This window comes from Salvelinus namaycush, unplaced genomic scaffold (assembly GCF_016432855.1).
Source record: "Salvelinus namaycush isolate Seneca unplaced genomic scaffold, SaNama_1.0 Scaffold1058, whole genome shotgun sequence".
NCBI lineage: Eukaryota > Metazoa > Chordata > Actinopteri > Salmoniformes > Salmonidae > Salvelinus > Salvelinus namaycush.
In genome coordinates this window covers 42,719-62,932 of record NW_024057740.1, presented here as the reverse complement: position 1 = coordinate 62,932, position 20,214 = coordinate 42,719, and the positions used below count along the sequence as shown (strand labels likewise).

Here is a 20,214-nt window from a genome sequence, read left to right as displayed (position 1 = left end):
TACATATATTGGGAATGATAAATACTTTCTGACCTGAACCAGGCTACACCTCTTCACTGAAATGGCTGCTGTGTTTGCCCTGGGTTCCCATGGATATGCCTGTAAAATTAAAATGTCTGTAGAGTGATAGGCAAATGTGTCATTCTGTGACTCTGCCAACACACTGAGAATGACATCTGTGTGGGCTGCTTAGACAGTCAATGACAACCCTCTATGTGCCAAACTCGTCTTTTAGATAAACCACTTGTTTGTATTACAGGACTCAAGAACAACTAGGATAAGCCTGATCAGTGTGTTATTTGGAAACAGCAAGTGGGATACTGTTATTGTGTATAATCAAAGCACTAGTAGAAGAAGTCTCCTGTATTGTGAAAGTTGGCAGTTCGTATCTTAAACAGTCAGTAACATTTTCATTTAGCCATTCATCTTCTTCAGATGTATCTCTGATGTGTTGGTATAATTTAAAAGCCTATAGGCATACAACTTTCATACATTGAATAATACATTACAATGTGGGTTAAAGGCTTCATTTTCCACTCCATTGTATGGAAGCCTCTACAATCTCAACGTCTACAGTACACCATTACTGATGAAATCATTCCTAAGAAATATCAGATATATATTTTAAGCAGGAGCACTCCTTTAATTTATTTAGTTATCAATCTATCAACATATACAAATATTCACTTCCATCTGTTTATTTAGGGTTTCAAAAAATAAGTTAGTCCTAAATATTTCCAAAACTAAAAGCATTGTACTTGGGACTAATCATTTCCTAAACGTCAACTAAATCTTTCAATGAACTAACGTGGAAATTGAGCAAGTTGAGGAAATTAAACTGCTTGGAGTAACCCTGGATTGTAAACTGTCATGGTCAAAACATATTGATACAACAGTAACTAAGATGGGGAGAGGTCTGTCCATAATAAAGCGCTGCTCTGCCTTCTTAACAACACTATCAACAAGGCAAGTCCTACAGGCCCTAGTTTTGTCGCACCTGGATTACTGTCCAGTCATGTGGTCAGAACCCAACAAGGGAAATAGGAAAATTACAATTGGCCCAGAACTACTGTCCAGTTGTGTAAATGTACACAGAGAGCTAACATTAATAATATGCATGTCAATCTCTCCTGGCTCAAAGTTGAGGAGAGAGGGACTTTATCACTACTTGTAATTGTGAGCAGTCCCGTGTAGCTCAGTTGGTAGAGTGTGGTGTTTGCAATGGTTGTGGGTTCGATTCCCAAGGGGGACCAGTATGAAAATGACACCAGACACCCATGCATATGCCACCAGAGGTCTCTTCACAGTCCCTAAGTCCTGAACAGACTATGGGAGGTGCACAGTACTACATAGAGCCATGACTACATGGAACTCTATTCCACATCTAGTAACAGATAAAAATACACCTTATGGAACAGTGGGGTCTGTGCATAGACACACATAATAACATACATACACATGGATTGTATGTGGTAGCGGCCTGAAGGACATCTGTTGAGAAATGTTTTAATTGTATATAATTGCCTTAATTTAGCTGGTTCCAAGGAAGAGTAGCCGCTGCCTTGGCAGGAACTAATAGGGATCCATAATAAACCCCAGGAAGAGTAGCTGCTGCCTTGGCAGGAACTAATGGGGATCCATAATAAACCCCAGGAAGAGTAGCCACTGCCTTCGCAGTAACTAATGGGGATCCATAATAAACCCCAGGAAGAGTAGCTGCTGCCTTGGCAGGAACTAATGGGGATCCATAATAAACCCCAGGAAGAGTAGCTGCTGCCTTCGCAGTAACTAATGGGGATCCATAATAAACCCCAGGAAGAGTAGCTGCTGCCTTCGCAGTAACTAATGGGGATCCATAATAAACCCCAGGAAGAGTAGCTGCTGCCTTGGCAGGAACTAATGGGGGATCCATAATAAACCCCAGGAAGAGTATCCGCTGCCTTGGCAAAAACTAATAGGGATCCATAATAAACCCCAGGAAGAGTAGCCGCTGCCTTGGCAGTAACTAATAGGGATCCATAATAAACGCCAGGAAGAGTAGCCACTGCCTTGGCAGGAACTAATGGGGATCCATACTAAATACAAATACATCAATGTGAGTGGTTACTTCCAGGGAGGGTGCTTCCATAACTTCATTAGGGAGTTTGAAAGAACCCTGCATCATGTCTCCTAGTGTGCTTCACAAATGGCACCCTTTTCCCTATTTAGTGCATCACTTTTGTGCACTATGAAGGGTACATTGTGTCATTTGTGATACAGGCATTGTGTGGAATAACCCTCTGTTGCTGCATCCTACATATCCTTGTCTAGGAGCTCTTAAAGGCTACACACACACACACACACACACACACACACACACACACACACACACACACACACACACACACACACACACACACACACACACACACACACGGCTATCCTATGGCCCCTCATTAATGATTGCTGCGTCATTCCCCTGAATCTATAGCCGTAGAAACAACATCGTTATTTCATTGGGGAGTAATTTGATTGTCCTTTCTGTGGCCATTATTTAGAGGGAGTCCCAAATGGCATCCTATTCTCTAATAGTGCACTACTTTAGACCAGAGCCCTTTGAGCACTTGTCAAAGTAGTGCACTATATAGGGAATAGGGTGCCATTTGGGATGCATTTTTAATCTTCTTTATGGTCCTTCTCCCTTAATTGGGATGCAAGATCCTTTTCATGGTCTCCATGCCAACGAAGCAGAGTCTGAGTTTACCATCTGGGATGAAAAGGTTCAAGGTAAAAAGGTATCATATTGGATGAAACTGCAGCAAGGGTAAAAAGGTGTGCTGAAACGCATGCTGTCTGACTTAGAAACAACACCTCGTCTATATACTAAAAATGTGTGCGTTACTATAAAGGGAATAGGGTGCCATTTTTTTAGGGGGTGGATCAGCTTTAATATTGCAAATAGATTGTGGCTTCTATCAGTGTAATTGTCTGCATCATTTCCAATCCTCTTTTTTATAAATATATATATATAATTTTAAATATATATACTGTATACAATTTTATATATTTTGCTGTATTATTTTCCCCTAACCCTACCACCCCTCCTCTAATTGGAGTAAACTAATGGACAACAACACTTAGGCTATTACAGTACTTCCAGCGTATTCAAGACACTATATTTTACATTAGTTATCTTGTTTTTTAGTTGTTTTTAGTCCCACGATGCTCTTTTTCACAATCTATACTGTAGTCTGGCTCTCATCTCTAGACATCATCCATTCCATTATGGAGTGATCATCAGCGTCATCATTATCGCTAAACCCTATTTCTCACACCTCTCCAATCAATAAAGCCGTGAGTTTGCAGCTCAGACATTTTGTAGACAGAGACAGAGGCCTAAAACTGAGGCTTCATTCCAAACAACCACCATCTCCTTCCAACAAAACTAAACACTGAAGAATCTATTTTAGATCTGGGAGAAAATTACATATATTCCTGAATGCCCATATGAGTACTGGATGCTAGGCATCTCCAGATAGGTAGCTAACGCAGGGCCCCTACAACTGCTGTAGGCATCTCCAGATAGGTAGCTAACGCAGGGCCCCTACAACTGTTGTAGGCATCTAGTCCAGATAGGTAGCTAACTCAGGGCCCCTACAACTGTTGTAGGCATCTCCAGATAGGTAGCTAACGCAGGGCCCCTACAACTGTTGTAGGCATCTAGTCCAGATAGGTAGCTAACTCAGGGCCCCTACAACTGTTGTAGGCATCTAGTCCAGATAGATAGCTAACGCAGGGCCCCTACAACTGTTGTAGGCATCTAGTCCAGATAGGTAGCTAACTCAGGGCCCCTACAACTGTTGTAGGCATCTAGTCCAGATAGATAGCTAACGCAGGGCCCCTACAACTGTTGTAGGCATCTAGTCCAGATAGGTAGCTAACTCAGGGCCACTACAACTGTTGTAGGCATCTCCAGATAGGTAGCTAACTCAGGGCCCCTACAACTGTTGTAGGCATCTAGTCCAGATAGGTAGCTAACTCAGGGCCCCTACAACTGTTGTAGTCATCTAGTCCTGATAGGTAGCTAACTCAGGGCCCCTACAACTGTTGTAGGCATCTCCAGATAGGTAGCTAACTCAGGGCCCCTACAACGGTTGTAGGCATCTCCAGATAGGTAGCTAACTCAGGGCCCCTACAACTGTTGTAGGCATCTAGTCCAGATAGGTAGCTAACTCAGGGCCCCTACAACTGTTGTAGGCATCTAGTCCAGATAGGTAGCTAACGCAGGGCCCCTACAACTGTTGTAGGCATCTCCAGATAGGTAGCTAACTCAGGGCCCCTACAACTGTTGTAGGCATCTCCAGATAGGTAGCTAACTCAGGGCCCCTACAACTGTTGTAGGCATCTAGTCCAGATAGGTAGCTAACTCAGGGCACCTACAACTGTTGTAGGCATCTCCAGATAGGTATATAACTAAGGGCCCCTACAACTGTGCTAGGCATCTGGTCCAGATACTGTAGGTATACTCAGGGCCCCTACAACTGTTGTAGTCATCTAGTCCTGATAGGTAGCTAACTCAGGGCCCCTACAACTGTTGTAGGCATCTCCAGATAGGTAGCTAACTCAGGGCCCCTACAACGGTTGTAGGCATCTCCAGATAGGTAGCTAACTCAGGGCCCCTACAACTGTTGTAGGCATCTAGTCCAGATAGGTAGCTAACTCAGGGCCCCTACAACTGTGATAGGCATCTAGCCCAGATAGGTAGCTAACAGATAGGTAGCTACAACTGTTGTAGGCATCTAGTCCTGATAGATAGCTAACGCAGGGCCCCTACAACTGTTGTAGGCATCTAGTCCAGATAGGTAGCTAACTCAGGGCCCCTACAACTGTTGTAGGCATCTAGTCCAGATAGATAGCTAACGCAGGGCCCCTACAACTGTTGTAGGCATCTAGTCCAGATAGGTAGCTAACTCAGGGCCCCTACAACTGTTGTAGGCATCTAGTCCAGATAGGTAGCTAACTCAGGGCCCCTACAACTGTTGTAGTCATCTAGTCCTGATAGGTAGCTAACTCAGGGCCCCTACAACTGTTGTAGGCATCTCCAGATAGGTAGCTAACTCAGGGCCCCTACAACGGTTGTAGGCATCTCCAGATAGGTAGCTAACTCAGGGCCCCTACAACTGTTGTAGGCATCTAGTCCAGATAGGTAGCTAACGCAGGGCCCCTACAACTGTTGTAGGCATCTCCAGATAGGTAGCTAACTCAGGGCCCCTACAACTGTTGTAGGCATCTCCAGATAGGTAGCTAACGCAGGGCCCCTACAACTGTTGTAGGCATCTCCAGATAGGTAGCTAACTCAGGGCCCCTACAACTGTTGTAGGCATCTCCAGATAGGTAGCTAACTCAGGGCCCCTACAACTGTTGTAGGCATCTAGTCCAGATAGGTAGCTAACTCAGGGCACCTACAACTGTTGTAGGCATCTCCAGATAGGTATATAACTAAGGGCCCCTACAACTGTGCTAGGCATCTGGTCCAGATACTGTAGGTAAACTCAGGGCCCCTACAACTGTTGTAGTCATCTAGTCCTGATAGGTAGCTAACTCAGGGCCCCTACAACTGTTGTAGGCATCTAGTCCAGATAGGTAGCTAACTCAGGGCCCCTACAACTGTTGTAGGCATCTAGTCCAGATAGATAGCTAACGCAGGGCCCCTACAACTGTTGTAGGCATCTAGTCCAGATAGGTAGCTAACTCAGGGCCCCTACAACTGTTGTAGGCATCTAGTCCAGATAGATAGCTAACGCAGGGCCCCTACAACTGTTGTAGGCATCTAGTCCAGATAGGTAGCTAACTCAGGGCCCCTACAACTGTTGTAGGCATCTCCAGATAGGTAGCTAACTCAGGGCCCCTACAACTGTTGTAGGCATCTAGTCCAGATAGGTAGCTAACTCAGGGCCCCTACAACTGTTGTAGTCATCTAGTCCTGATAGGTAGCTAACTCAGGGCCCCTACAACTGTTGTAGGCATCTCCAGATAGGTAGCTAACTCAGGGCCCCTACAACGGTTGTAGGCATCTCCAGATAGGTAGCTAACTCAGGGCCCCTACAACTGTTGTAGGCATCTAGTCCAGATAGGTAGCTAACTCAGGGCACCTACAACTGTTGTAGGCATCTCCAGATAGGTATATAACTAAGGGCCCCTACAACTGTGCTAGGCATCTGGTCCAGATACTGTAGGTATACTCAGGGCCCCTACAACTGTTGTAGTCATCTAGTCCTGATAGGTAGCTAACTCAGGGCCCCTACAACTGTTGTAGGCATCTGGTCCAGATAGGTAGCTAATTCAGGGCCCCTACAACGGTTGTAGGCATCTCCAGATAGGTAGCTAACTCAGGGCCCCTACAACTGTTGTAGGCATCTAGTCCAGATAGGTAGCTAACTCAGGGCCCCTACAACTGTTGTAGGCATCTAGCCCAGATAGGTAGCTAACAGATAGGTAGCTACAACTGTTGTAGGCATCTAGTCCAGATAGATAGCTAACGCAGGGCCCCTACAACTGTTGTAGGCATCTAGTCCAGATAGGTAGCTAACTCAGGGCCCCTACAACTGTTGTAGGCATCTAGTCCAGATAGATAGCTAACGCAGGGCCCCTACAACTGTTGTAGGCATCTAGTCCAGATAGGTAGCTAACTCAGGGCCCCTACAACTGTTGTAGGCATCTCCAGATAGGTAGCTAACTCAGGGCCCCTACAACTGTTGTAGGCATCTAGTCCAGATAGGTAGCTAACTCAGGGCCCCTACAACTGTTGTAGTCATCTAGTCCTGATAGGTAGCTAACTCAGGGCCCCTACAACTGTTGTAGGCATCTCCAGATAGGTAGCTAACTCAGGGCCCCTACAACGGTTGTAGGCATCTCCAGATAGGTAGCTAACTCAGGGCCCCTACAACTGTTGTAGGCATCTAGTCCAGATAGGTAGCTAACTCAGGGCCCCTACAACTGTTGTAGGCATCTAGTCCAGATAGGTAGCTAACGCAGGGCCCCTACAACTGTTGTAGGCATCTCCAGATAGGTAGCTAACTCAGGGCCCCTACAACTGTTGTAGGCATCTCCAGATAGGTAGCTAACTCAGGGCCCCTACAACTGTTGTAGGCATCTAGTCCAGATAGGTAGCTAACTCAGGGCCCCTACAACTGTTGTAGGCATCTAGTCCAGATAGGTAGCTAACTCAGGGCACCTACAACTGTTGTAGGCATCTCCAGATAGGTATATAACTAAGGGCCCCTACAACTGTGCTAGGCATCTGGTCCAGATACTGTAGGTATCTAACTAAGGGCCCCTACAACTATGCTAGGCAGATAGTCCTGATGGGTAGCTAACTAAGGGCCCCTACAACTGTGCTAGGCATCTGGTCCAGATACTGTAGGTATCTAACTAAGGGCCCCTACAACTGTGCTAGGCATCTGGTCCAGATACTGTAGGTATCTAACTAAGGGCCCCTACAACTATGCTAGGCAGATAGTCCTGATGGGTAGCTAACTAAGGGCCCCTACAACTACGCTAGGCATCTGGTCCAGATACTGTAGGTATCTAACTAAGGGCCCCTACAACTACGCTAGGCATCTGGTCCAGATACTGTAGGTATCTAACTAAGGGCCCCTACAACTGTGCTAGGCATCTGGTCCAGATACTGTAGGTATCTAACTAAGGGCCCCTACAACTATGCTAGGCATCTGGTCCAGATACTGTAGGTATCTAACTAAGGGCCCCTACAACTGTGCTAGGCATCTGGTCCAGATACTGTAGGTATCTAACTAAGGGCCCCTACAACTATGCTAGGCATCTGGTCCAGATACTGTAGGTATCTAACTAAGGGCCCCTACAACTACGCTAGGCATCTGGTCCAGATACTGTAGGTATCTAACTAAGGGCCCCTACAACTGTGCTAGGCATCTGGTCCAGATACTGTAGGTATCTAACTAAGGGCCCCTACAACTGTGCTAGGCATCTGGTCCAGATAGTTATCTAACCCTACAACGGGGGCAACCAGCCAGTACTCTGCCATCATCTGAAGTACAATAGCTTTGAGCTGGGATTTAGATAAAGAGACAAGATCTGTCAGTGATCTGGCTGTAACAGATCTAGTTCCTGTGTGGCTCAGTTAAAGCACAGTGCTAGAAACACCAGGGTGGTGAGTTCGATTCCCGCTCCAAACATATACACTCACTGTTCTGTAAATCGATTTGGATACAAGCATCTGCTAAATGTAATATTTTATATATATTAACATGAAACATAGAAGGTGTCATAGACTCAGAACATAAACCATAAACCTAAGTCATTTGGTCAGATGTAGTCTGTCCACTAGAGATTACAACAGAGGTTGTTAACATATTTACAGTACTCCTCATTAGAAACCAGAGGTAGGTAACATATTTACAGTACTCCTGCTTAGAAAACACAGAGGTAAGGTAACATATTTACAGTACTCCTCATTAGAAAACACAGAGGTAGGTAACATATTTACAGTACTCCTCATTAGAAACCAGAGGTAAGGTAACATATTTACAGTACTCCTGCTTAGAAAACACAGAGGTAAGGTAACATATTTACAGTACTCCTGCTTAGAAAACACAGAGGTAGGGTAACATATTTACAGTACTCCTGCTTAGAAAACACAGAGGTAAGGTAACATATTTACAGTACTCCTCATTAGAAAACACAGAGGTAGGTAACATATGTACAGTACTCCTCATTAGAAAACACAGAGGTAGGTAACATATTTACAGTACTCCTCATTAGAAACCAGAGGTAAGGTAACATATTTACAGTACTCCTGCTTAGAAAACACAGAGGTAAGGTAACATATTTACAGTACTCCTCATTAGAAACCAGAGGTCGGGTAACATATTTACAGTACTCCTGCTTAGAAAACACAGAGGTAGGGTAACATATTTACAGTACTCCTCATTAGAAAACACAGAGGTAAGGTAACATATTTACAGTACTCCTCATTAGAAAACACAGAGGTAGGGTAACATATTTACAGTACTCCTGCTTAGAAAACACAGAGGTAAGGTAACATATTTACAGTACTCCTCATTAGAAACCAGAAGTAGGGTAACATATTTACAGTACTCCTCATTAGAAACCAGAAGCAGGGTAACATATTTACAGTACTCCTCATTAGAAACCAGAGGTAAGGTAACATATTTACAGTACTCCTCATTAGAAAACACAGAGAGACAGCTAGACAAGGAATAACACCCAGTCTTCACAGTTGTCAAAATATCCCCTGAATCCGTAAGGGGGCCATATTTTGACGACGTGCAGAAACACAGCCTATAAATAGCTTGTGAACACAGTACTGGATAACCTGAGCTCCAGATATACACAGACAGAGAACGGAACAATCTCTCCATCACCCTATAGTTATGACCTCATTGATTGTTTTAATATCAACTCCTCCTTCAGAGGAAAACATTGACATGATGAAGCAGAATAATCTTCGCTCTCTCTGATAGTAATAATAGTTCCTATGGGAGAGTGTTTGTTATGGTTTACCAGGCTTGTGGCTAAAACATTGATATGCCTTGTGAAATATACATCAATAATGTCAAATGTGGCACTAACAAAATGCAATTCACAGTTTTAGACCCAAATGGGCTAATGTGGGCCACCCTGTCACACAGACCAGCCTATCAATCAGCCTGTAAATAAGTCTGCTGTCAGCTTGTGCATTTCTGTTGTTTATCTGGGGGTAGAAATCTAAGTCAAAGCTTTTGACTGCCAATACAATCTTTTTGGGGGGACAATTCTTATTTACAATGACGGCCTACCCCGGCCAAACCCGGACGACGCTGGGCCAATTGTGCACCGCCCTATGGGACTCCTAATCATAGCCAGATGTTATACAGCCTGGATTTAAACCAGGGACTCTTGCACTGAGATGCAGTGCCTTAGACCGCTGCGCCACTTGGGAGCCTAATAATGTAAACATTAACATTCATTTGGAAGTCTTTGTTGCATACAGTAATAACCTCGCAATGTTGACATAAAAACATGGTTAAACAGCAGTGAGTATCAGTATAGTGGTTAAACTACAGTGAGTATCAGTAGAGTGGTTAAACTACAGTGAGTATCAGTAGAGTGGTTAAACTACAGTGAGTATCAGTAGAGTGGTTAAACTACAGTGAGTATCAGTAGAGTGGTTAAACTACAGTGAGTACCAGTAGAGTGGTTAAACTACAGTGAGTATCAGTAGAGTGGTTAAACTACAGTGAGTATCAGTAGAGTGGTTAAACTACAGTGAGTATCAGTAGAGTGGTTAAACAGCAGTGAGTATCAGTAGAGTGGTTAAACAGCAGTGAGTATCAGTAGAGTGGTTAAACAGCAGTGAGTATCAGTAGAGTGGTTAAACTACAGTGAGTATCAGTATAGTGGTTAAACTACAGTGAGTATCAGTAGAGTGGTTAAACTACAGTGAGTATCAGTAGAGTGGTTAAACAGCAGTGAGTATCAGTAGAGTGGTTAAACAGCAGTGAGTATCAGTAGAGTGGTTAAACTACAGTGAGTATCAGTAGAGTGGTTAAACTACAGTGAGTATCAGTAGAGTGGTTAAACTACAGTGAGTATCAGTAGAGTGGTTAAACTACAGTGAGTATCAGTAGAGTGGTTAAACTACAGTGAGTATCAGTAGAGTGGTTAAACTACAGTGAGTATCAGTAGAGTGGTTAAACTACAGTGAGTACCAGTAGAGTGGTTAAACTACAGTGAGTACCAGTGAGTATCAGTAGAGTGGTTAAACTACAGTGAGTATCAGTAGAGTGGTTAAACTACAGTGAGTACCAGTAGAGTGGTTAAACAGCAGTGAGTATCAGTAGAGTGGTTAAACTACAGTGAGTATCAGTAGAGTGGTTAAACTACAGTGAGTATCAGTAGAGTGGTTAAACTACAGTGAGTATCAGTAGAGTGGTTAAACAGCAGTGAGTATCAGTAGAGTGGTTAAACTACAGTGAGTATCAGCAGAGTGGTTAAACTACAGTGAGTATCAGTAGAGTGGTTAAACAGCAGTGAGTATCAGTAGAGTGGTTAAACTACAGTGAGTATCAGTAGAGTGGTTAAACTACAGTGAGTATCAGTAGAGTGGTTAAACAGCACTTAGTATCAGTAGAGTGGTTAAACTACAGTGAGTATCAGTAGAGTGGTTAAACTACAGTGAGTATCAGTAGAGTGGTTAAACAGCAGTGAGTATCAGTAGAGTGGTTAAACAGCAGTGAGTATCAGTAGAGTGGTTAAACAGCAGTGAGTATCAGTAGAGTGGTTAAACTACAGTGAGTATCAGTATAGTGGTTAAACTACAGTGAGTATCAGTAGAGTGGTTAAACTACAGTGAGTATCAGTAGAGTGGTTAAACAGCAGTGAGTATCAGTAGAGTGGTTAAACAGCAGTGAGTATCAGTAGAGTGGTTAAACTACAGTGAGTATCAGTAGAGTGGTTAAACTACAGTGAGTATCAGTAGAGTGGTTAAACTACAGTGAGTATCAGTAGAGTGGTTAAACTACAGTGAGTATCAGTAGAGTGGTTAAACTACAGTGAGTATCAGTAGAGTGGTTAAACTACAGTGAGTATCAGTAGAGTGGTTAAACTACAGTGAGTACCAGTAGAGTGGTTAAACTACAGTGAGTACCAGTAGAGTGGTTAAACTACAGTGAGTATCAGTAGAGTGGTTAAACTACAGTGAGTATCAGTAGAGTGGTTAAACTACAGTGAGTACCAGTAGAGTGGTTAAACAGCAGTGAGTATCAGTAGAGTGGTTAAACTACAGTGAGTATCAGTAGAGTGGTTAAACTACAGTGAGTATCAGTAGAGTGGTTAAACTACAGTGAGTATCAGTAGAGTGGTTAAACAGCAGTGAGTATCAGTAGAGTGGTTAAACTACAGTGAGTATCAGCAGAGTGGTTAAACTACAGTGAGTATCAGTAGAGTGGTTAAACAGCAGTGAGTATCAGTAGAGTGGTTAAACTACAGTGAGTATCAGTAGAGTGGTTAAACTACAGTGAGTATCAGTAGAGTGGTTAAACAGCACTTAGTATCAGTAGAGTGGTTAAACTACAGTGAGTATCAGTAGAGTGGTTAAACTACAGTGAGTATCAGTAGAGTGGTTACTGTGGTTGAGTAAAGCTTGTACACTTGCCAACAAGATAAATGGACATTTAATGTACCACAGTGTGCCTGTTGTTGATTAAAGCATGTTAAAGTGCATGAATTGCCTGTATGTACGGGTTCGTCTCTTCCAATACAACATATATACACAACCTGCATTGCGTGTTTGAGTAAAGAAGTTAAAGTGCATGCTGTAGAAAATGGAATCTTACCGCATTGTGTGTCTGTGTCTGTCCAACCAGGATGAGGAGGTTGGAGGAGATGATTGACAGGCAGAAGTTGATTAGGATGATGGACCGCTCAGACCGGATATATCTGGAATAACGGGAAGTACTGGATCAACAAATAAAAAATGACAATCAACATAACACCACAACAATCACCAATCAACATTCTTCCATTAAAACAAGGACATTACCACCAGGCCATTACTATTAGGCCACTACTACTAGGCCACTACTACTAGGCCACTACTACTAGGCCACTACTACTAGGCCACTACTACTAGGCCATTACTACTAGGCCACTACTACTAGGCCATTACTACTAGGCCACTACTACTAGGCCATTACGACTAGGCCACTACTATTAGGCCACTACTACTAGGCCACTACTACTAGGCCATTACTACTAGGCCACTACTATTAGGCCACTACTACTAGGCCACTACTACTAGGCCATTACTATTAGGCCACTACTACTAGGCCATTACTACTAGGCCATTACTATTAGGCCACTACTACTAGGCCACTACAACTAGGCCATTACTACTAGGCCACTACTATTAGGCCACTACTACTAGGCCACTACTACTAGGTCATTACTACTAGGCCACTACTACTAGGCCATTACTACTAGGACATTACTACCAGGCCACTACTACTAGGCCATTACTACTAGGCCATTACTACTAGGCCATTACTACTAGGCCATTACTATTAGGCCATTACTACTAGGCCACTACAACTAGGCCACTACAACTAGGCCACTACTATTAGGCCACTACTACTAGGCCATTACCACCAGGCCATTACTATTAGGCCATTACTACTAGGCCACTACAACTAGGCCATTACTACTAGGCCACTACAACTAGGCCATTACTACTAGGCCATTACAACTAGGCCATTACTATTAGGCCACTACTACTAGGCCACTACAACTAGGCCACTACTACTAGGCCACTACTACTAGGCCACTACTACTAGGCCACTACAACTAGGCCACTACTACTAGGCCATTACTACTAGGCCACTACTACTAGGCCACTACTACTAGGCCATTACTATTAGGCCACTACTACTAGGCCACTACAACTAGGCCACTACTACTAGGCCACTACTACTAGGCCACTACTACTAGGCCTAAACAAAGGTATATTTGGCACCAATTTGGTGACCAAGTCATGTGATAGTGTAGGATACTCACACGGATATGAATCAGAAATACACAAACAATGTTATGTATGTTCGTTATGTCTGTATATTAAGGATATCTATGAATCATACAGGCTTACTATTAAAAGCTCGTTATTGCTGTATTATCATTCCCTGTTATGGCCATGCATACGGCCAGTTAGCATATTGCATAGACATACAAATCAAATCAAATGATATTTGTCACAACCTTACCGTGAAATGCTTACTTACAAGTGCTTAAATTCGAAAAATAAGAGTTAAGAAAAATATTTACTAAATAAACTAAAGTAAAAAATAAAAGAGCAACAATAAAATAACAATAGCGAGGATATATACTACATGACCAGAAGTATGTGGACACCTGCTCGTTCAACATCTCATTCCAAAATCATGGGCATTAATATGTAGTTTGTCCCTCCTTTGCTGCTATAACAGCCTCCATTCGTATAGGAAGGCATTCCACTAGATGTTGGAACTTTGCTCTGTGCAGGCCAGTCAAGTTCTTCCACACCGATCTCGACAAACCATTTCTGTATGGACCTCGCTTTGTGTACGGGCCTTCCCCAAACTGTTGCCACAAAGTTGGAAGCACAGAATCATCTAGAATGTAATTTTATGCTGTAGTGTTAAGATTTCCCTTCACTGGAACTAAGGGGCCTAGCCCGAACCATGAAGAACAGCCCCAGACCATTATTCCTCCTCCACCAAACTTTACAGTTGGCATTATGCATTGTGGCAGGAAGCATTCTCCTAGCATCCGCCGAACCCAGATGTGTCCGTCAGACTGCCAGATGGTGAAGCGTGATTCATCACTCAAGAGAAAGCATTGCCACTGCTCCAGATTTTTACGCGCTACGTGCTTCAGCACTCATCGGTCCCATTCTTTGAGCTTGTGTGGCCTACCACTTTGCGGCTGAGCCGTTGTTGCTCCTAGACGTACCACTTTGCGTCTGAGCTGTTGTTGCTCCTAGACGTTTCCACTTCACAATAACAGCACTTACAGTTGACTGGGGCAGCTCTAGCAGGGCAGAAATGTGACGAACTGACTTGGAAAGGTGGCATCCTATGACGGTGCCACGTTGCAAGTCACTGAGCTCTTCAGTAAGGCCATTCTACTGCCAATGTGTGTCTATGGAGATTGCATGGCTGTGTGCTAGCCATCTAGTCTAGTATATCTAGTATAGATAGTCTAGTACATCTAGTATACACCTGTCAGCAACGGGTGTGGCTGAACTAGCCGAATCCACTAATTTGAAGGGGGAGTCCACATACTTTTGTATATATAGTGTACATCAATTCATATATTCATATGAATATATATTCATATATTCATATTCACCATGTCAACATGGTGTTTACAGTGTATACATCACTGGTTGTATTGTACTCACCTCCATAGAATAGCATAGACCACTAGCAACAGGATCAAGGCGAGACAGGATAGACCACAGCCAATGATCAAAGTCACAGAGGGCACCGCTGAGTACTCCATGGTCTGTAGGAGACAGAGACAGAAGGAAGGAGATATTACACCTGCTTTGGGTTGGTGCTAAAGCCTCAGACACACTAATCAAAACACTTATTATAGCTGCTTTGGGTTGGTATTAAAATATCAGCCACAGGGCCTCCCGAGTTGCGCAGCGGTCTAAGGCACTGCATCGCATTGCATCGGGTTCGATCCCAGGATGTGTCACAGCCAACCGTGGCCGGGAAACCCATGAGGCGGCGCACAATTGGCCCAGCATCGTCCGGGTTAGGGGAAGGTTTGTCCGGCCGGGATTTCCTTGTCCCATCACGCTCTAGTGACTCCTTGTGGCGGGCCGGGCGCCTGCAAGATGACTTCGGTCGCCAGCTGGACAGTGTTTTCTCCGACACATTGGCGCGGCTGGCTTCCGGGTTAAGCGAGCAGTGTGTCAAGAAGCAGTGCGCCTTGGCAGGGTTGTGTTTTTTCAGAGGACGCATGGCTCTTTGCCTCTCATGAGTACGTAGGGGAGTTGCAGCGACGGGACAAGACTAACTACCAATTGGATATCATGATAAAGGGGTAAAAGTACCAAAAAAATTACAAAATGATCAGCTAATGACTGGAAAATAGACCAATCAGTTGATGTTATTAAATCTTAAACCACCAATCGAACTGGTTAACAAACCAATCAAAACATCACAACAAGTCGGCCATTTTGAGATGTTCTGTATTGAATGGTGTCACCAATGCCAATACAAACTGGATTGGGGAGAGGAGGGGAGCCAGTGTGTTTGTGTGCATGTGCGTGTGTGTGTGTGTGCGCTTTGCAGTCTTTATTCATCCTGAGTTTGATAGCCTTGGTGATTAATGTAATCTAAAAAATCTGTTGCTTTCTTAACTAACCATTCATCTCAAGATCGTGATTGCAGCGTCTACTCTACGTCTCGAAATAAAATAAAATCCCTAATAAAACGACCCATTCCCCATACATCTCTACTCTACAGTGTAATCATATTTCCCTGTGTTAATCAGATATTCATGAATATTGAATCAAGAGAGAAAAAAGTGAGTCCTTATTAAGAAAAGAGACCATTTTCACTGATTGACATTGAGGATGGTCTAAAAAAGACCTCACATCAGAGGCTATGTGACCGAATTACATAGAGACTCCACAGAATAGAGCATAGAATTACCACTGGTGTAAAGTACTTAAGTAAAAAATACTTTAAAGTACTATTTAAGTAGTTTTTGGGGGTATCTGTACTTTACTATTTATTTTTACTTTTACTTCACTACATTCCTAAAGAAAACAATGTACTTTTTACTCCATACATTTTCACTGACACCCAAAAGTACAAGTTACATTTTGAATGCTTAGCAGGACAGGAACATGGTCCAATTCACGCACTTATCAAGAGAACAGCCCTGGTCAGCCCTACTGCCTCTGATCTGGCGGAATCACTAAACACAAATGCTTTGTTTGTAAATGTGATCTGCATGTTGTACCCTTGGCTATACGTAAATTGAAAATACAAGAAAACTGTGCCATCTTGTTTCCTTAATATTAGCAGTTTGAAATGATGTATACTTTTACTTTAGATACTTAAGTATATTTAAAACCAAATACTTTCATACTTTTACTCAAGTATTATTTTACTGGGTGACTTTCACTTTTACTTGAGTAATTTTATATTAAGGTATCTTTTACTCAAGTATGGCAATTGGGTTCTTTTCCCACCACTGAGAATTACACACACGCTCCATAGAATAGTGCTTAGAATTACATACAGAAGTCATTTATAAGATTGCAATGAGTAGGAGCCTCTCCTAATGTAATAAAGCTGACAATCTACCAATGCCAACCAAATAACATCCATGTTTATTTAATCTACTGTTACTGCCTCTTAATTAACACCTAGCCTATCCCAGGATTCCACTTGATAAAGGATATGTCCCAAATGGCACCCTATTCCCAATTTAGTGACCTACTTTTGACCAGGGCCCATAGGTCTGTGGTCAAAAGTAGTGCACTAAATAGGGAATAGGCTGCCATTTGGGATGCCACCATAGCTTATCTTTCCCAGCCCCCTCCCACAGACCACCAGTCATTGTGACATGGGCAGGGCAAGGCACTGATCAGAGTCATTAACCTGGTGCACTGCTGCTAGAGAAGAACACAATGCTATCATTCCCACAGATCACACTTTTCTCTATTCCAGTCACAACATTTGAGTAATGGTGGAACTGCTGAGCAACAGATATGAATTCACACGTGACAGTCAGTCGTGAGGGCCCCGATCCCTCATCCTTTTTTATTCTCCTCTTATAACATAATGTTGCAAATCACTGGCACTGTTACCTGTCACACAAATGAGTAACAAACAGGAATGTAAGCTATTATATGAAATAAAAAAAACGGAATATGACATGGTAAACAATCTAATTAGACCTAGTTCATTATGTGACGGTAATCTTTTGTAACATAACGTGACACTTCTCATTGAACTCTTGTATCTATACATGTAATATTCGAATATGAATTGATGAGCAGAGCCAATACCAAACCTGTAGGCTAAAGTCAGTCAACAACATGCACTGGCCTGTGTAACCACGCACACACACACACACACACACACACACACCAAAGCCAGTCAAGCTCACCAATGCAGAGCATTATCAAAATCATCTAGACAGCACATCCAGACTGAGATTCATCAAAAGAGACTCACCTTCACCTATAGGCTACACTAAACAAGAGAAAGAGCCCTGATTATGGCGAAACAAACACATCGATTGAAATTCCAACCAAAGCAAAGCAATGAGGCACATTCTAGCACCCTCCTCTGCATTAATCCATAAATGAATAGAACAAAAATCCCACTACTTACTATTTCTCTTGGTTGCTGTGCCAAAATGGCGAAGGTAGATACACGATCACATAAGCATTTTGTATGGGATGCATCGGTTAGTACAGTTTTACATCCTTTACTCGACCAGGTTCCCCAAGAATCGTTCCTGCAAGAAGAAGAGATGCGATCGTTTCATTAATTCCAGCGCTCTTTCACTTTCACCAGGATTTGACAAATCTGAACGGATGAAACCTTTAATAGTGTAACATTGAATCTGTTTAAACTAATAACGGAAATCTCAATGCGAATAGGGAAGTGGTATCAACACGCAATTTCGCCAGGCTACAATAAGCATTTAGCTCGACCGGGAGAAGAAAAAAAGGTTGAGAGAGGGAGAGAGGGAGAGAAAGGAGGGGACGGAGGGAGCTGTCCAAACGTGGGTGGTGCTGATTGATTAAATTCCTCTATAGGCTGTTAAACGCAACAATTGCTTTCAAAAACCTTAGGCTACATATCAATTTTTCTACGTTTTTCTAGAGAAACTATCATCTTTACCGGTATGTCTTTAGGCGATAGCCTATTGAGCGCGTCTGGGTTATCTTCCGGAACGATTTTGTTGTTCTCTTTTCTTCCGTTCTCAAGGCTTAGGCTATTATTATTATTAGGCTTCTGTCGCTTTCTTTTTCGGTTGATATTTTTTCCTCAACTATTCTAATTAGCGGGTGTTTTATGCTTCCTACGGGAACATTTCACCCTGGAAACCGTGGACAGCCTGAGATTGATACTCCGCTTCTCTCTGCTGCTGCAACAGCGGATGGGGGAGGTTGGCTCACAGGTTACAAAATAGGGATATATTTTCCTAGGATTGATATTTTCCTAGGATGATATCTGTTGCGCTCTTTATCATTTGTTCAAGGCATTTAAAACATTTCCGAACGCAAGAATTGGTATTGTTCAACGTAGGCAAAACCGTTCAGGAAAAAGGATTGCATAACCAACGGTACTCCACCCCACGGAAACGGCGCGGATGGTAGCTGCCCGTTTCCCGGTCTCCCCCTCCTCATAGCAGGTAACATGATAGAGAGGAGAGGAAAACACGTTTCTTCTATTTACTGCCAGTAGCCTAAATCTCCCTCTCACTTCGAACCTTCACAAAGAATGTAAGGACAAAAACTGGCACATAAGTACATAAGTTATTGTCCCGTGTGAAATAACCATTTTTTTGTATTATTTTATGAAAAAACACCTAGATGTGTGCAATCTTTTTATAAACATCCTTCAATGTATAGGCTGAAAAGTAAATTATTCACCCAGCAACAATTATTTAATGAGAAAGGAACAAGGCAAGTAAATTAAATCACTCACACACACACACACACACACACACACACACACACACACACACACACACACACACACACACACACACACACACACACACACACACACACACACACACACACACACACACCAGGGCAGTGCACGCAGACCTTTGAGGGGGCAGGTGCTCAAAATGAAAAAGTGGCAACCACCTAAAAATCAACTTTCTTAATTAATATTCATAACTCGAAATTCATAATATACAAACTGTCTCATAATATACAAACTGTCTCTGTAGAATTGGCCTATTTACAACACATTCTTCAGTTATTGTAAGCAAGTTAATGCCAGTGATTCCTAGTAGTAGGTTACTAACTAATCTCGTTGCTGTCAAACAAACAATTTGAGCCTGGAGACGACTTTAGCTACTAACTAGAGACAGATGAGTGAAATATGGAAAAGAGTGGCTATTAGCTGATCATAGCGAATTATGATGTAAATCTGCTGGTTAGCTAGCTAGCTAGCTATGCTGTCAATTATTTGTTTTCATGATTTAAGTTTGTTCTGCTGGTGACATCCCCCTCTTACTAACAAACACTCGAATTGCCCCCTTTTCTGTCCATAACAGAGCGAGACAAAAGTAGCCTACCAGTATTCAAACTCACCGCCTGTAACCAGCCCAGCGCACTGCATGCAGAAGTCAGAGATGAGTGCGTGCTTGAGGGCGGGGGACGGGTATTATTGCCAATATTGAAGATAAATTAAATGAGCTGGTTTGATGTGCAATTTGTTACATTTAAAATATATATATGTACATGTGAAAACCAGCTTTTCACAATGAAGACATTTAGGATGTACTCAACAGGTTGCCAAGTCATCTCTATGGAGGAAAGGCCTACTCATAACTGACTCAAAGGCAGTTCATGTTTTATTGTAAACTGATTCAGTTCATGTTTAATGCAAACTGATTCAGTAATGTTTAATGTAAACTAATGCATTTAATATTTAAATATAAACTAAT

At 42.8% G+C, this 20,214-nt stretch overlaps 1 protein-coding gene across 1 annotated transcript in view; it reads right to left on the bottom strand.

Annotated features, from left to right (window-relative positions):
- Nucleotides 1-8,322: 8,322 nt before the first annotated feature.
- The window catches only part of LOC120035432 (adhesion G protein-coupled receptor B3-like), a gene marked incomplete at its 5' end in the record, with an annotated part of 44,360 nt that continues 32,468 nt past the window's right edge, over nt 8,323-20,214 (bottom strand). Inside the window, 4 exons of the mRNA XM_038982177.1 lie at nt 8,323-8,340; nt 12,354-12,474; nt 14,951-15,054; nt 17,913-18,039. Coding sequence (XP_038838105.1) covers nt 8,323-8,340; nt 12,354-12,474; nt 14,951-15,054; nt 17,913-18,039 — 370 coding nt within the window. The remainder of the gene's footprint in view (nt 8,341-12,353; nt 12,475-14,950; nt 15,055-17,912; nt 18,040-20,214) is intronic.